Source organism: Halyomorpha halys, unplaced genomic scaffold, assembly GCF_000696795.3.
Source record: "Halyomorpha halys isolate HHAL.00 unplaced genomic scaffold, Hhal_1.1 Scaffold1342.1, whole genome shotgun sequence".
NCBI classification, from domain to species: Eukaryota; Metazoa; Arthropoda; class Insecta; order Hemiptera; family Pentatomidae; genus Halyomorpha; species Halyomorpha halys.
This window is the reverse complement of record NW_027111782.1, coordinates 281,528-297,222: the sequence shown is the minus strand read 5'-3', so window position 1 is coordinate 297,222 and position 15,695 is coordinate 281,528. Positions and strand designations below refer to the sequence as shown.

General features: G+C 29.5%; 1 protein-coding gene across 1 annotated transcript in view; it reads left to right on the top strand.

The window, feature by feature from the left end:
* rg (rugose) overlaps positions 1-15,695 on the top strand; it is a gene marked incomplete in the record, with an annotated part of 134,311 nt that overhangs the window by 32,462 nt on the left and 86,154 nt on the right. The window contains 4 exon segments of the mRNA XM_067049779.1: positions 11,197-11,301; positions 11,656-11,782; positions 12,176-12,276; positions 14,128-14,223. Coding sequence (XP_066905880.1) covers positions 11,197-11,301; positions 11,656-11,782; positions 12,176-12,276; positions 14,128-14,223 — 429 coding nt within the window.

The window sequence follows — 15,695 nt, the reverse complement described above, 5'->3', positions numbered from 1 at the left end:
GAATCTCTCTTTTTTGACGAATGACGCCTGGCCCCAAATCCATTGTCCATTCCGATATCTAATTGATATTGTTATGCTAAATTATATTTTCTGAAACACGTTGAACAACTGAAGTATAAAACGATATGTTTTTATTTTATTCTATGGAAAAAAGCTCTTTTCTTTTTTTTTTTAAATCCTTGTTCGGTCACATTTAATAAAAATAGTAAATCTTGTTCACCAGAATTTGTAATAATATACGAATGAATTTTTTTTTTAATAAAGTTACGTATTTGCCGAATATAGGTCGAGATTCTTTCCTGAAATCGTCTCCCGTAAAATGAGGGATCGACTGGATCAAGGAAATTTGAGTCCTCCTAACTCGGGGCTTTACAATTCTACATTCGTGATGAGAGACTGAACATAGTTCATATTAATATTAAGTGAAAATTGTTCGGACATTAACATACATTGTGGGAAGAGAAAAGAGAAGATCCAATAAACAAAAAATGTTCAAAACGATATTTGGTCTGTTTAAATTGATAATTGAAAAGGAAACGAAGGTTACATGGAATAAAAACGGAAGAATAACCGACGTAAGTGGTTCTTAAAGTTGAGAATAGCAACCTGTAACCTAATTAGGTAACCAAAAGGTATGTTCTAATTTAAAAGCTTCATCATAATACTTTTATGGTATGATGGTGCTATTAATCACCATATTACCTAATTTAAGCATGCTTCTTTTTCTTTGAGATATTTATGTTAGATTTGAAAATTTATTTTTATTATTCGTTTAATTTTACCCAAATATTTCCTATAGTAAATATTTTTAAAAAATGAGGGTCAATTTATATTTAAGTAAGTAGAGTGATTTATTCACTCTTCCTAACGGAAAGAGTCGTTTGGAAACAAATTCCAGTCCAGGAAAATACATTGTGCATAAGTCAGTGAAAGTAACGTATGGAATCTGATAAAATATGGTTATACTTTGGTTTATTATTTACAACAATCAAGTTTTATAATCGACCAAAAAAAAAAAATATATAACGCCTTCCTCATATTTTGAAGTATGATCTAAAAACCTGTCTGTTCGGTATTTCCAAAAATACTTAGGTTTTTTTTTTTTTAGCACCTAAGTTATAGGTTACATGACAGTGATCCTCGGAACTCTTCATTACGTCTTTTCATTTCCAAATTTCTGTCGATTAGACGATTCTTTCGGCCATATCTCGTCCATTTATGAAGATGAAAAAATCCTCGGACATCTAAAATCACTTTTCTCAAACGTAGGTCTTCGAAAATTATGTAGGTTAAGGATAATATGTTTTCGTATGAGTTTCGGAAAAGTAGTTGAAATAATTGATTTTTTACCAATGTTACTCAGTAACTGTTCTTACTACTGAGTACCCCAGGTGCGATAGCGAAAATATAATCATTTTTGAAATACATCCTCACTTTTTCATCGCAATGATTCGAAGAATAATGGTTGTATTATTTTTACTCGGATCTCAAGCTGAGAAGTGTTGTTTTGTGGGGGAGTTGTGAGATTAAACGAGGTAATCAATGAAGTGGTTTATGTACATTCTGATTTATCACAAGACCGAATTATCATCGCGCGTATATATTTGGTAATAACGATTCTTTGGTAAATCAAAATAAAAAAACCACTTCCTCTCCTCTTGCGGCCGAAGCAAGAAAAAATCCAATTTTGAGATAAATCTAACCCTTTCGTTTGTTTGTTGATGATAAGGTTGTCGAGCTAATCATTGCGAATAAATAGAACTTAAAAAATCGCTCTAGGATAACTACGGGTCTTTTAAAATTTTATAAAATGTTTTTAGATATTCGCAAAAGGTTTCCATTATTTTTTAATGGAATATTTAATAATGATAGGCACAAAAAAAGTCACAAATTAAACCCAGAAACAAGTTAGACAATTATAATTAAATGTTCAAAAATAGCCATTTTTCGCGATTTTTAATTATTGATTGTTGTCCTGTTTCAGTTGTAATTTCGAACAATGACATAATTATTCTTCATTTAGTTTTAAAATAGTTAAATTACATTCGAAGTTCGAAGTGAAAACTCCTACCATATATCAAAAAACCATTATACACCTTAAAAAAAGCATAATTAATTTGAATAATTTTTTTTAATGTAAATTTTTTTAGTCGTGTACATGCATATCAATCATTAAAATTATTATAGAACTAATAAAGTATTGTTTAACAATTTTGAGCATTTTTCTAAATATAAATATCCAATAACCCCTGTCGGACAGATCCGCTACCTTGGACTACATCTGGACAAACCATTAACCTGGAGTCCTCACACCAGACTGAAAATACAGGAAACTGCACATCGATTTCTACTATTATAGCACTAGAAAAACAGTCTAAACTTCCAACTCATTACAAAAGATTAATCTACATGACCGTAATAAGGCCAATCTGGACGTACAGAGTTGAGCTTTGGGGCTCCACTAAACCTTCGAATTCCTCTTTTATCCAATCCTTACAATCCAAAATCCTCAATGCTCCTTACTTTGTCAAAAATAAAATCATACATGAAGACCTTAATGTTCCCTATGTAACTGATCTAGCCCGAACCAGATATCATTCCTTCCATTATAAACTCCCTAACCACCCAAACCCACTAGTTTCCAACCTTGCATCCTCTTCCATTCCTGACAATCCTCTGAGGCGCCTAAAAAGATGGCCACGTGACCTGCTAGCTTAAAAACGTCATTAGAGTGCTACCAATGGGTAGTTCTCTACTTGCCTGTTTCACTCCATTATAACTGAGATAAAATTTACTGAATTTATTATAATGTACAGTTGTAAATTTCAATAAATATATTTAAAAAATATATATCCAATAAATAATCCAGTGCAAGTCCTTATCCCAATCTAAAGCTTACCTGTATCAACAATCGACAATAAGTGCATTTAATAAGTAAACACATTCATGAAGCATTTGCCTAATGAAGTAACAAGTATTATAGACTAGAAAATGGGGAAAATCGGGGAATTTTTTCACGTTTCTTTGCTAGGCACTTAGCAGAAGGAGACAGGGGTTAGGCTTTATCCCAAAGTAGAAACAGTTTTGTTTGTTTAAAATTAATTTTTATAAGACTATACTTGAGTTAAGATTTAGAGTATTTTTTAGTTACTATATTTATAAATAGTTTACCGTATAATTTAAAATATGAAGATGATGGTCTGGTTTGCGGTCAAAAAAAGAGCAAAATAGTTTTCAACTATTATCCGACATTTCACTTTCTAGGGCTTCATCAGGGCTAAAAAGATACAAAAACAACTAAGAACATTCCAAAAAAAAGGTAAATCAAGGTAGGATAAGCTAAATTATGTAAAAAAATAAGTGAAAAGAAAATTATATAACAAATAAATGGTAGGAAGAAATAAAATAGTATTAATATAAAATAAACAATGATTAGAATAAAAAATTATGTAAACTATACGGTTAAAAAAGCTTACTCTTAAAAACCTTCCTCATCTTTTTAGCCCTGATGAAGCCATAAAAAGTGGGGCGAAACGTCGGATAATAAATAGTTGAAAACTAATAAGTAATAAGTAGTTTTTAACCACAACCCTGACCACGTTCTTCATATTTTTAGTTACGTTATTTCTAATGCAATCAAGTATGAGGGTCTATACTAACTAAATGAAAAAAGTTTCAGAAGTAAACACCAATTTAGAGGTGGCCAATGCCTATTTCACAATTACGAACTAGATTGGTGCCTACCATAGAAACCTATAAGTTAGAATTAACAAACTATTATCTTTCCTACTGTTCTGTATTTAAGGAAAAACAATTAATGCGTAGAATATTTAATCTGAGAAAGTCCATGAGTGAATTTTGTTGTCTACACGACGCGGAATTGAAGATAGTCCTAGAGCTGGGAAGAAAAAAATGCAGTTATCTCACCCCAATTTTTTATTACTTTAATTATCGTATAATTACTTGTGAAAACTGATGAGTCTGCCAAGTATAGGTAGGGAGAATAAAAATGGCGGCTGATTGAAAACCTTTAAAAAAAAATTATTTTTCATTCGGAGCTCTATATCTTAAAAACTACCAACAACACTAGAAAATCTAAAAGACATTATTTAAAGAAGAGTAAATTTGCTGAAATATTAGCCCTAACAGAGACATTTACGTCCAATAGTTCTCGAGATATAGCTTTTTACAAAGCAACATTTCATAAAAATGTACTGAAATATCAGTAGTTAGTAAATTTATTTTGAGAAATCTATATCTCAGAAACTATGTGACGTACAGATGTCTATTAGAAATAAAATTAAAGCTAGTTTAATGTACTATAAAGTAGTTTATGACCTTTACCTTCTTAGGAATAGTAGTTTTCACGATATCTGCTAAAATAAATTGATGTATTGTTGTTCGGACAATAAGTTTCATTTACTTTATTTCAGAAACCATTTGACGAACAGATGTCTGCCAGCAGTCAATCTAAAGCTAATTAAATTTACTATGAAATAGATTATATCTTTTTTCTTTGTAGGATTAGTAGTTGTTATGATATTTGACGAAATAAACTCACAAAATGTTAATTTCTAGTTGTTCGTATAAAATGTTGGATTTTTCAAAAAATATATCTCTAGAACCATAAGACGCACATTTGTCTGCCAACACTCAAAATAAAGGGAATTTAACTTACCATAAAGTAATTTATGATACTTATCTTCGTAAAGGGTAGTAGTTTTTATGATGTTCACATATGAATATAAATTTGGCAAATGAAAATTTGTCCGAGCTATAAATCTATAATATTTTCTATTTATATAAATATATAAATACTATAAATCAATTTATTTTAGCAAATTTCATGAAAACTACTACTCCTACGGAAATAAACGCCACACACTACCTAATAGCCCATTAAACTAGCCTTAATTTGAGTGCTAATAGACATCTGTACGTCACATTGTTCCTGAGATATAGATTTCTCAAAATAAATTAACTAACTACTGTTATTTCAGTACGTTCCATTCAACTTTTTTATATAATGTTGCTTTTTAAAAATCTATAACTCAAGAACTATTGAACGTAAATTGATCTAATAGGGCTCATATTTTAGCAAATTTACTCTTCTTTAAATGACGTTCTATTAGGTTTTCTTGTGTTGTCGGTAGTTTTTAAGATATAGAGCTCCGAATAAAAAAATAATTATTTTTAACGTTTTGAAACAGCCGCCATTTTTTATCCCCTCTACCTATACTTGGCAGACTCATCAATTTTGACTAGTAATTATACCAAGTTTTCAATTAAGTAATCAAATTGAACTGACTTTTTTCTCCTCTTGGGCTCTTGTACTAAAAGTAAGCTTCCTCTTAATATAATTTGAGTACGCATGTGTGGGGGTTCATAACAACTTCATTCAAAAACGTTTATAAGCTCTGAACCCTCATGTAAACTTCCGAAGTGTAGGTAGGATTGTCTTACCATTCACAATTGACGTATTCAGTATTAGACATTCAATACTGACCATTCAGCATTGGGGTCATTGGAAGGAGAAACGATTGATAATACGACATCTATCGGCATTTTATTGTAATTTCAAATGACTTTTAAATCTTGGTGTTTTACTTGTTGATGCACGCGGTTATTGATTTGAATTTGAGGGGTCTTTGTTTACATTTCCGCCCAAGAGGTAATTTTTAATTTTCTCTATGTTTTATTACTCCCTTGTATATTACTATATTTTTTATATTGTCTGATTATTTTTTAATAAGTTTAGATTACCATTCATCTAAATCACTATTCTGTTGATATTGCAAATCCTGTTTTCTTAACTCGTTCCCAACCTTTTACCCATCCCACTTGCTTCCTTCTGTATTACATTTTTATTTAATTATAATTTACCTATTGCTCTTACTATTTAGTGTTAATTATTATATCTCCTCAGTTAATTAAATTAATAGATCTTTTCGGTTGGCTCTACAAGCCTACTTATTTTGAGCTGCTACTTTCCAGTTTGCTGCATGCAGCTCTTTCGCATCTTTGTTGATTCTGTCTATCTGTTTGGTTTTTGGTCTCAGGTCTTCTATACTGGCATTCATTGGGGGTATTCATGATCTTTAGTTTAACATGGTTAAGCGTGTTAAATGGAGGAATATTTCCTTCTTTTACCGTGTTAAAATGATATAACATGTAACATGGCTGAAAGTCCGTTACTAGGTCTGTTAAATGGAGAATGACGTCACGAAACAGACCAGCTGAGCTTGTCACAGCTTTATTTGTTGTCGTGTTAGGTTACTTACTCGTAGTTTTTTTTTTCTTTTGTCTTGTGTTTTGGACTTTTTAAAAAATACAATCAGTAGCCAAACTTTTCCTTAATAATAATTAAGAGTTAAGTTTATTAAAGCAAGGACACTTATAGGATAAAGAAAAAATATGCGGTAAATTTAGTAAATTATAGATAAATATGTTTATAAGTGAAAAATTATTTTTAGCTGAAGTAAATTATGAAAGTAGATGGTAGTAAATAATAATAAAACGTTTTTAATCGGACCATAATTCTGAGGATAGGGCGAACGTCGATGTGTTGACTTGTAAAAATTTTGTTTTTGGTAAACAATAAATAACCGATGAACAGGTCGAACTAATAATTTGTTATCTGGAAGATTTAGGTCAATATGAGATATATATTGTAAAAATATTTCAAATCAGCAAGATCTAAAAGCCGTCAGTCCGAACATTTAATTTGTAATATCAATTAATGATGTTAAAATACCTGTACTATATAAATAACTGCAGTGAGAAATTCAGGCCCCAATTTATTATATGTTACATTATGTATGTATGTTTTTCGAATTCCACTTTGTTTCCCACCAAAATGGTGAAATGGAAATCCCCTCAAGGGAAGGTCAAGGACGTAGGATCACCGATTTCATTGGAACTTAGTTTGGGTGATACGTAAAAATAAAATACTATACTATATATAGTATAGTTGTGATACTACGTATAAATAAAAATATTAGACACGTGTCCGAAAGCTCTTGCCAATGTATACTAAAAAACGAGAGAAAAATTATATATAATTTTATCACCTTCTTATATTGTTGTTTTCTACCTTAGTTCTGTTTGAATTTTAAGGTAATTATAAACTAATCGGTTCGTTTTCTTGATGGAATAAGAAGAAAATTTAATGAGTTTAAATGTATAAAAAAATCACCAAAAACCAAAGGATATTTCCATTAAAGATACTCCAAAAATATTTTACTTTAAATTAAAATAATTTTAGAAATTTCTAGCCTTAACGCTTTTAGTCTTTATTTCTGCTCATATCCGGCTTTTTCGTAAATATTTATAAATATTTTTTTTTTTAAACTAGCAGTGCTCTGTGAAAATGCACAAACCTAAGATGTGTATCAGTTATCAACAATTTAGTGATATGACTTCGATTATTTCCATTCATTAATATGTTATTTGTACAAATAAAGATTTAATCCATATACTTCGTTGAAAATTACTTGAAAACCTAGAAAGGGACATGTAATTTGGTGTTTGAGCCACTTAATTAACACTGCCTTCTAATTGTTTCAACAAAGAAAAGTTCCACTTTTTTATATTAAAATTTGGTCTAGTTTACCATTAGTTCCCGAGATATACTTTCTTAGAAAGCAACATTTCTTGAAAAAATATACTGAAAAATTAGTGGTTAGTGAATTTATTATAATTTATCTCAATAGTCGTTAGACGTAAAGATGTCTATTAACACTCAAATTAAAGCTAGTTTAATGTGCTATAAAACAGTTTTTATTTATAGGAGTAATAGTTTTCATGATGTTTGTCTAATTAAATTCACATGTTGATTTCTAGTTGTTCGGACAAAACTTAAGGTTTATGCAAAATTATTTCTCAGGAACTATTTCGACGTACAGATGTCTACCAGCACCGAAATTAAAGCTAGTGTAATGTATTATAAAGTAGTTTATCTTTGTAGGGATAGTATATTTTGTGATATTTTCTTATGAATATGTATTTTGAATGTACAATTTTGTCCGAACTACTAGAAATTAATAACACAACTCCTACGAAGATAAACGTCAAAACTAATTAAACTAGATTTAATTAGTGTGCTGGCAGATATCTGTACGTATAATGGTTCCTGAGGTTTACTGTACGGGATCACGAACTATTATGGGGCATTGTTTATACAAGGAGTGTGTTGACCATATGTCTTAACAGATCGCGAGAAATGCAGTGCGTGAGTGTTTTATTTTCGAACTCAAACAAAGAAAATAAAAATGGTTGACCTAAATTAAAAGGTGATAGTTAATCTGTTTTTACGTAACTTTTTTTATGTTAAATTATTTTATATTTTTACTATCTATACTTATTTATTAAAAAAATGTAATATCTATTTCTAGTTGTTTTCTAATATTAGTATTGAGATATGATGTGGCAAAATATAAAATCTGATTCGGTACCCCCCAAAAAATAAAGAACCGTTTAGCTCACAAATTATTTTATGATATTGTCCTTTACGGACCTCTGTTGACTAGACTAATGATTGTGCCTCTTTTAAGCCCTTTTTTGGTTTTTAACTAAGACAAATTGTACTTTTTTTTGTTTTAATTAAATTTTATCTTTAACTGTGGTCTGACTTATAATTACTTTACTTAAATAGTTTTTTTAGTCAGAAAAACATATGACGTTTAGCAAAAAACAAACGTGTGAAATTGGATCAAGTGCATTTGTACTTAATTTTTCTTTTTGTGATAATGTTTCTTTCGAGTGTATATGTAATCCGAATTTATGTTTTCTTGACGTCCAAATAAATTGCGGTAAGGCGTAGTGAAAGCCAATTATTTGCCGACCAGAAATGGAAAACTGTTTTATTCACAAACAAGTCTCGCTTTGGTCTGTACCATGCAGGCGGTCGTGACAGAGTGTGGAAACGACCTGGGGAGTGATACGCTCTATGTACTGTTCGAGTGTCACAGCAAGGGAATCATTTATGATTTTGGAAGGAATTAATGTCTACGATCGCACTCAACTTACTCTCATAGTTAATGAGGATCTAATTGCTCAGAAGTACATTGAAGAAGTGTTCCTAGAGGTTGTGATCCTATTTGCTCCATTTATTGGTTAACAACTCATTTTAGTTTTGGACCTACGTGCAGGATCTCCCGATATGAACCCAATAGACTATTTGTGGAATAATTTAGTCGTCTTATCAATCGTCGTACTTCCCTCAGTGTCACCAAACGGCTCCAATGTAATTTCTTTTAGAAGGTATAAGAACCCTTCGCCGTACAAGAGAGAGTATTCTCCCCACTAATAGAAAATCTGCCCTTATCAGAGAGCTTGACGAAAATCACCAGTTTTACAAAAAAGTATTAATTTGTTATTCTTATCCTTCATTATTTATTTCCATTGTATCATTAATAAAAATCGTTTGATTATAGTACATTTTGACTAAATAACCTTTGAAGAAACTGATTCTTTGCACAAATTAAAAACAAAAAAAAAATCGTATCTACTGTAATTATGGGGGAGGGAGAGAGGAGCTAAACAGAGTGTCCATTCAAGAGAATTAATGTTACAACCTGAATTTTACCAGAAATTGCTGAAATCAAATAAAAGTATTACACACTCAGCTGATGTAATCACTTCGTTGATAGTTTTTAACGCTTTGACTAGTACATCAGTCTGAGAGACCGCTATAGTTCACGTTAACATAGATGCATTCGTGGGGACCTGGATAGCATTTGGTCCAACAGCTGATTGTTGGTGCTTTCATCATTTACGTTAATTTTCTTTTTTACCTCATTTCATGTCATCTCTGACTTATGGAGGAGTTATCCTAGAGTTTGCCAACTATTCTAACCTGAGTGTAAGGGCAGAGTTATCATATCATGGGACCACCACTTAATAAGAATCAACCTGCTCTTGCCCGTAATTGGACTTTTGCCTCAACTCCCTCAGCCTAGGGGACCTCCTTTCATCCGTTTATCATTGTAATCATCCACAGATTAAACCTAATCATCATACAGATTACCTTTTTTTGTGAAACATAGTCGGTGTTTTTAACTGATGTTCCTGGTTTTCACAATAGCTAGTTTTTTGTTGGTATATTAGGCCGGTTTGAATATACTTATTACTGATGTTAAGAAAGCTTTGTGTTCATACACGTACACAAAAAATTAAAATAAATAAATAAACATTTCTCAATTTCCTATGTATTTGATTATTTACAAACATATCCTAATTTATTTTGCCAACTATAATTTTTAGAATGAGTTAAGTTAAGGAAATATATTTGTATAAAACATATTATTACAGTGATAAATCCACTTTATTTGGAGTAAATGTAGATTATTTTTTTTTTTTAGGACTACACTGTTTTTGCTGATTTATTTTTATTTCTTATTTATCTGTTTGCTTTCTCTTCTTTTATTGCTATATTTTTTATACAGTATTACTAGTATTAACAGAAGACCACAAATTAAAGTTTCTAATATTAATACATTTTTATGTATTGATATTTTAATAATCGTATTATTTAAAACCTTAGTATTATGTTTATTCATTCCTTACATTCTGATGAAGAGGAATTGGTATAGCAAAAAAGTGAAAACAAAAAAAATAGCTTAAAGATCTTAGTGGTCTTGGAGATGATGTTTCGTCTTATTTTCAAATAAAAGATGTTAAGAGTTAAAAACCATTTTTATTGTATTATTTTGAACCTTGGCCTATATTCATTGGGGGAAATAAAATTATTTCAAAATTTAAAGACAATATTATTTCACCAATTTTAATCTATAAACAAAACGTTCTACGTTTCAACTAGCATGCCTTCATCAGGAACAAAAATCTGTTAGAATAAGTTTTAGTCTATGAGTCTGATTAGAATGTGCAAATGAGATCTTTTTCCTTCACCTTATATTAATTTCATATAAAATTATTGTACTTTTAAAAAAATATTAATAAATATACTCATATGATTTATAATATGCTTTCTGATTTAAATTGCATTCAAATGAAATCATGACAGTATGTTATAAAAATTTAAGCAGTGTTTTAATTACCAAATTCATCGGATTTTTTTTTTTTTTTTTCTCTACAATAGTAGTCAAATTAAATCCTGTTTAATTTCTGAGTTATGTTATTAATGTTATATTTTATAATATCAATTTATTAACTATTGATTTTTTGTTACTTTTTCAGTTGGTTGGAGGTGAGTTTGATATGGAATTGAATTTTGTCATTCAAGAAGCAGACAATATTAAATATATGTTGGAATTACTTGACCACTGTCCACCTAATCTTCAGGTATGTATTTACTTATAAATACATATATTTGTATTTATGTGACATTAATACTTTAAATCTCTGAAATAATTAGCCTAACTATTAGGCGATATTATTTATTGGAAAATAAATTTTGTTTTTTTAATTTACTTAAAAAAAAAAATTGATTGTTTTTTTTTATTTTTAGTAATTATTAAAGTAAGAGATTGTAGGAATATTAGTTTTTGCTCTCATTTAGTTATAAATTAATGATTTATATGAATATATCACCTGTTGTTCAACTGAATGAGGCATGAATTTGACATTTTTTTTAAGTTGATATTTTTTCAAGTTTTAAATAATAGCGAAGTTAATTAGAAAGGATATATTTTTCAGGCTGAAATTTGGAGTGTTTTTATTGCGATTTTAAGAAAAAGTGTTAGAAATCTACAAGCGTGTACTGAAGTTGGGTTAATTGAACATGTTCTTCATAGGTTGCCTTTGGCTGATGCTGTCGTTGCAGGTAATTAAATTCTAGTGATACATTATTGGTATTGTTTGAGCTATTTTTTTTTTTTTTTTTTTGCATTCTTTATTTGTCATCTTACCTCATTGTAGATATTTATATCGCTTTCCTATCTCTCTTCTTTAAAAAAAAAAAAAAGAAATGCTAACTAGTTTATACGATAACATTTTAAATTTATTTTATCTGAAAGAAAACACAATAGTTCTGAATAGATCGTTTAATTTTGCACTGTAGATTTTTGTTTTTAACTTTTTTTTTAATCCTGAGGATTTTGATTCCAAAGTGAATTTAAAAAGCAAAACATTGATTAGTTTAATGATTATCATAAAACTACTATTATTTTTCTTGCCAAGTTTGAAAATGTGATACTATTATTGAATTATGTTTCAGATTTACTTATTGATATGCTGGGAGTTTTGGCTAGCTATAGTATTACAGTTAAAGAATTAAAACTGTTGTTTGGGTCAATGAAAGCCACAAATGGGAAATGGGTAAGTGTTTGAAATATGATTGGATGCAGTGTAAGATAACCATTAGATCAATGAAATGATGGTTTAAAGTAGTCATAAATTGAAATACAACTTATACACCCAAAATAAATTGTGTTTAACTGTTAAAGGTGTGCTGACATTTTAGCCTCCTTCTGAGCTAATATAATATGATACGAGTAGTATAAAAAAGAGCTATGGTAATACTATTGCTCTACAGGAGTGGTTTCTCAAACTTTTTTCATCATGGTACCCTTTTTGGGCCTAAAAAAGTTTTATGACACCCTTGTTGGTCTAAAACCAAAAATGGGGCATAGGTCCCAGAGCGCCTGGTTTGAACGTCCTGAGTTTGATTTCCACCCGGGGCAGTTAATATTTGTTTTTCAGTGGTCCCAAAGAATGAATTTTAACACGGGAGTGTGGGAACCTTGCTTTGTATGCGGCAGCAACTTGGGTAGCCGCCAGGGATTGGCAAAAAGGACTTGCTGCACTAGTTTCCCTCACCAAATAGCTCAATACCAATAGTATAATTTAAGCTCCACACCTACATATTCATACTTGTTTTTTTATTAAATAGTATTATTACACATAACACTTTAAATGTATTTGTATTTATGTCCATATTATTCTTTATTTAAAATTAAGTATTAATACATGGGATTAAACATTGTTCACTTATACATTTGATTTCCTGGTGCTAGTGCTGGGATCCCGAGATCAAAAATTTCCTGCATGCAATCCTTTTGCTGTAAAAATCTTCCAAGATTGGAAGCCCTAGTTTTAAATGAGATACAATGCATACATAGATTTTTCTCAAATCAATTGCAGTTTCTATGTTATAGATTCTTCAAGATAGTGTTATGACTATCCACAACTCCAACTTTTAATTTGCTATATCTCTAAGTTCATATATGCGACATCAACCTAGAATCACTGTACAGTCTGAATCTCTCTTTATATACATGCACCTTTGTTCTCTCTAGGTTCATTGACTTATCCCTCTACAAATTGAATTTTTCAATGAATGTATAAATTATTGTTTAATTGATAAAATAAAATAATATGAAAAATAATAGTTATATTTTCAAACAGATACCACAATCAATTCTAAAAATAGTTTAACTGTAAAGGAGTGAAAATGAAAACAATAGAATTTAATCAAGTTTTTCTCAGATGATGTGATTTTTTTTTTTTTTTATCCAGGCTACTAATCTTCAATTAGTAATGCTTTTAACACAGCTATGGCCAACTACATGATATCATATAGTTCCTTATCACAGTTTTATTATATCACATTTCTATTAACAAGAAAGTCCTGCGAGTTGCCCCCTATTGTGTTTATTTGTCATATTTTCTCTGATATAATATGATTAAATGATATTGGCTTTTTATGTTGGAATCCAGAATATAATTATTATTAATTTAAAAAGTATTCTATTGAATATTTTTCATATCTACAAATATGAAAAAAAATATTCAAAATAAAAATGGGTTTAACTGTCTCTGAATGTATTTGTTAAGAAAGCTGCTTGTAATAAGCAGACTAACTTAGAAAATATATAAAAACTGGCTTATTAAAATTGATTTTCTTTTTCTGCAATAAGATCTTTTTGGTATTTCACTCAGTTTTTGTTGTTTTCTTACTAAATTTGTGAATTTGAAGTTGATAAATACTGTCATTAAGATGTGGGAGCTAATTGCAGGTCTTTAAAGGCAATTATATCTTACCTACTTATATATTAAAAAAATCTTTTAAGTAGCTTAAACCACCTCATTATCATTTTATTGGATTAAAAACTAAACAATATTTTTTTCTCTTTAGTTCAATCAACGATGTATTTTTTTTATTTCCAGCCAAGGCATTCCACTAAACTTTTAAGTGTTATTCGGCAAATGCCTCACAGAAATGGTCCAGATGTATTTTTTAGTTTCCCTGGCAAAAAAGGATCAGTAAGTATTATTCAAAATTTTATATATTTATATTTAAAAAATATTACATATCGATTGACTGATAAAAGTATCAATTCAGCATGATCATTCAATTTTATAACAAATAATTAGAATAGTTAAATGTAAAGTGGCGATAAAAACTTTACAATTCCTAATTGACTCTTACAAATATACTTATTTTATGAGCATGGATCCGACTTTCTGGTGCATAGTATTGCCCAAATACCTACATGTATATTCCCTCACATAGAACTCTTTTTAGCAAATCTTTCATCATGCTACCTCCTTTTGGAATCCCTTAGAGTAAATAACATTTATTCAAGAAAAAAAAATACCTATTGCTAATAGCAATTGTTTATAATTCATTAATATGTGACAAAATATATTTTGTAATATGATCGAACAAAGGCAGGTGATCTATACGATCCACATTATTTTAATGGTACAACAAGTCTTGAAATAAAAGTTATTCTTCATTCATTCATAAAATAAAAGATGGCAGAGGACCCTTAATCTAAGTAAAGAGTAATTGATCCTGAAAACAAGAAATAAATCATATTTTATTACTTTATAGTATAATAATAACAAATGTAATTTCTTTTTTTCATGATGTGATATAAATAAATAATGAATAAAATTATTTTGAGGTGTAGATAGTTGACCGTAGATTAATGCTTGAAGAAGTTTGTTGGGGGGTGCGGTCAGCAAAGAACAACATAAATAAACAAAACCATATTTATTTATTTATGTTGTTCTTTGCTGACCACACCCCCCGACAAACTTCTTCAAGAAGAAAAGAATAAAATTATTTCTATTTTAACAGTGCCATTCCTGAAAAAAATTAAATTCAAGGGAAATTTTAATTCTGCTATGGAAGAAATAAGTACTATTAGTGTATTTCACTGTTTTGTTTTATTTTTTAATATTGCTCCTATTTGGTGAAATATTCAGTTTAATTCAAGTTTTAAAAAGATAATGTTCTAGTCAAACTGAGTAATTACTTTACTACAACCTGTCAAACTACAAAATAAAACAGATGGGGATACTCCTGCTATATTCCCCCTCCACATTTGCTTTTTTATGACCAATTTTTGTGTGTATAACATTGGAAAATCAATTATCATCTTGCTACTGGTTATTAACTCACTGGCCATTTGCATTTTATGTCATTAATAGACTGATTCTAAATTTTAAATTTATCTTGTGTTATAGTTATTCTGTAACCAATAAAGTTCATTAGTATAATTTTAATAAAATAAATAATCATTTATGATAAATATTTAAGAATTTATTAAATACAATTTTAAATAAATAAATATTATTTATACAGTTTGAAATTGAAAAAACACTGCAGATGGGTTGGTTCTCCCTCTGTCAGATTTGATAGAGCTAGGATATGTCTTTTAAACCATGGTCTTTCCAGACAGCCTACCGATTTCCTTTAATAGATTTAAATTAGGATCCTTCATCAT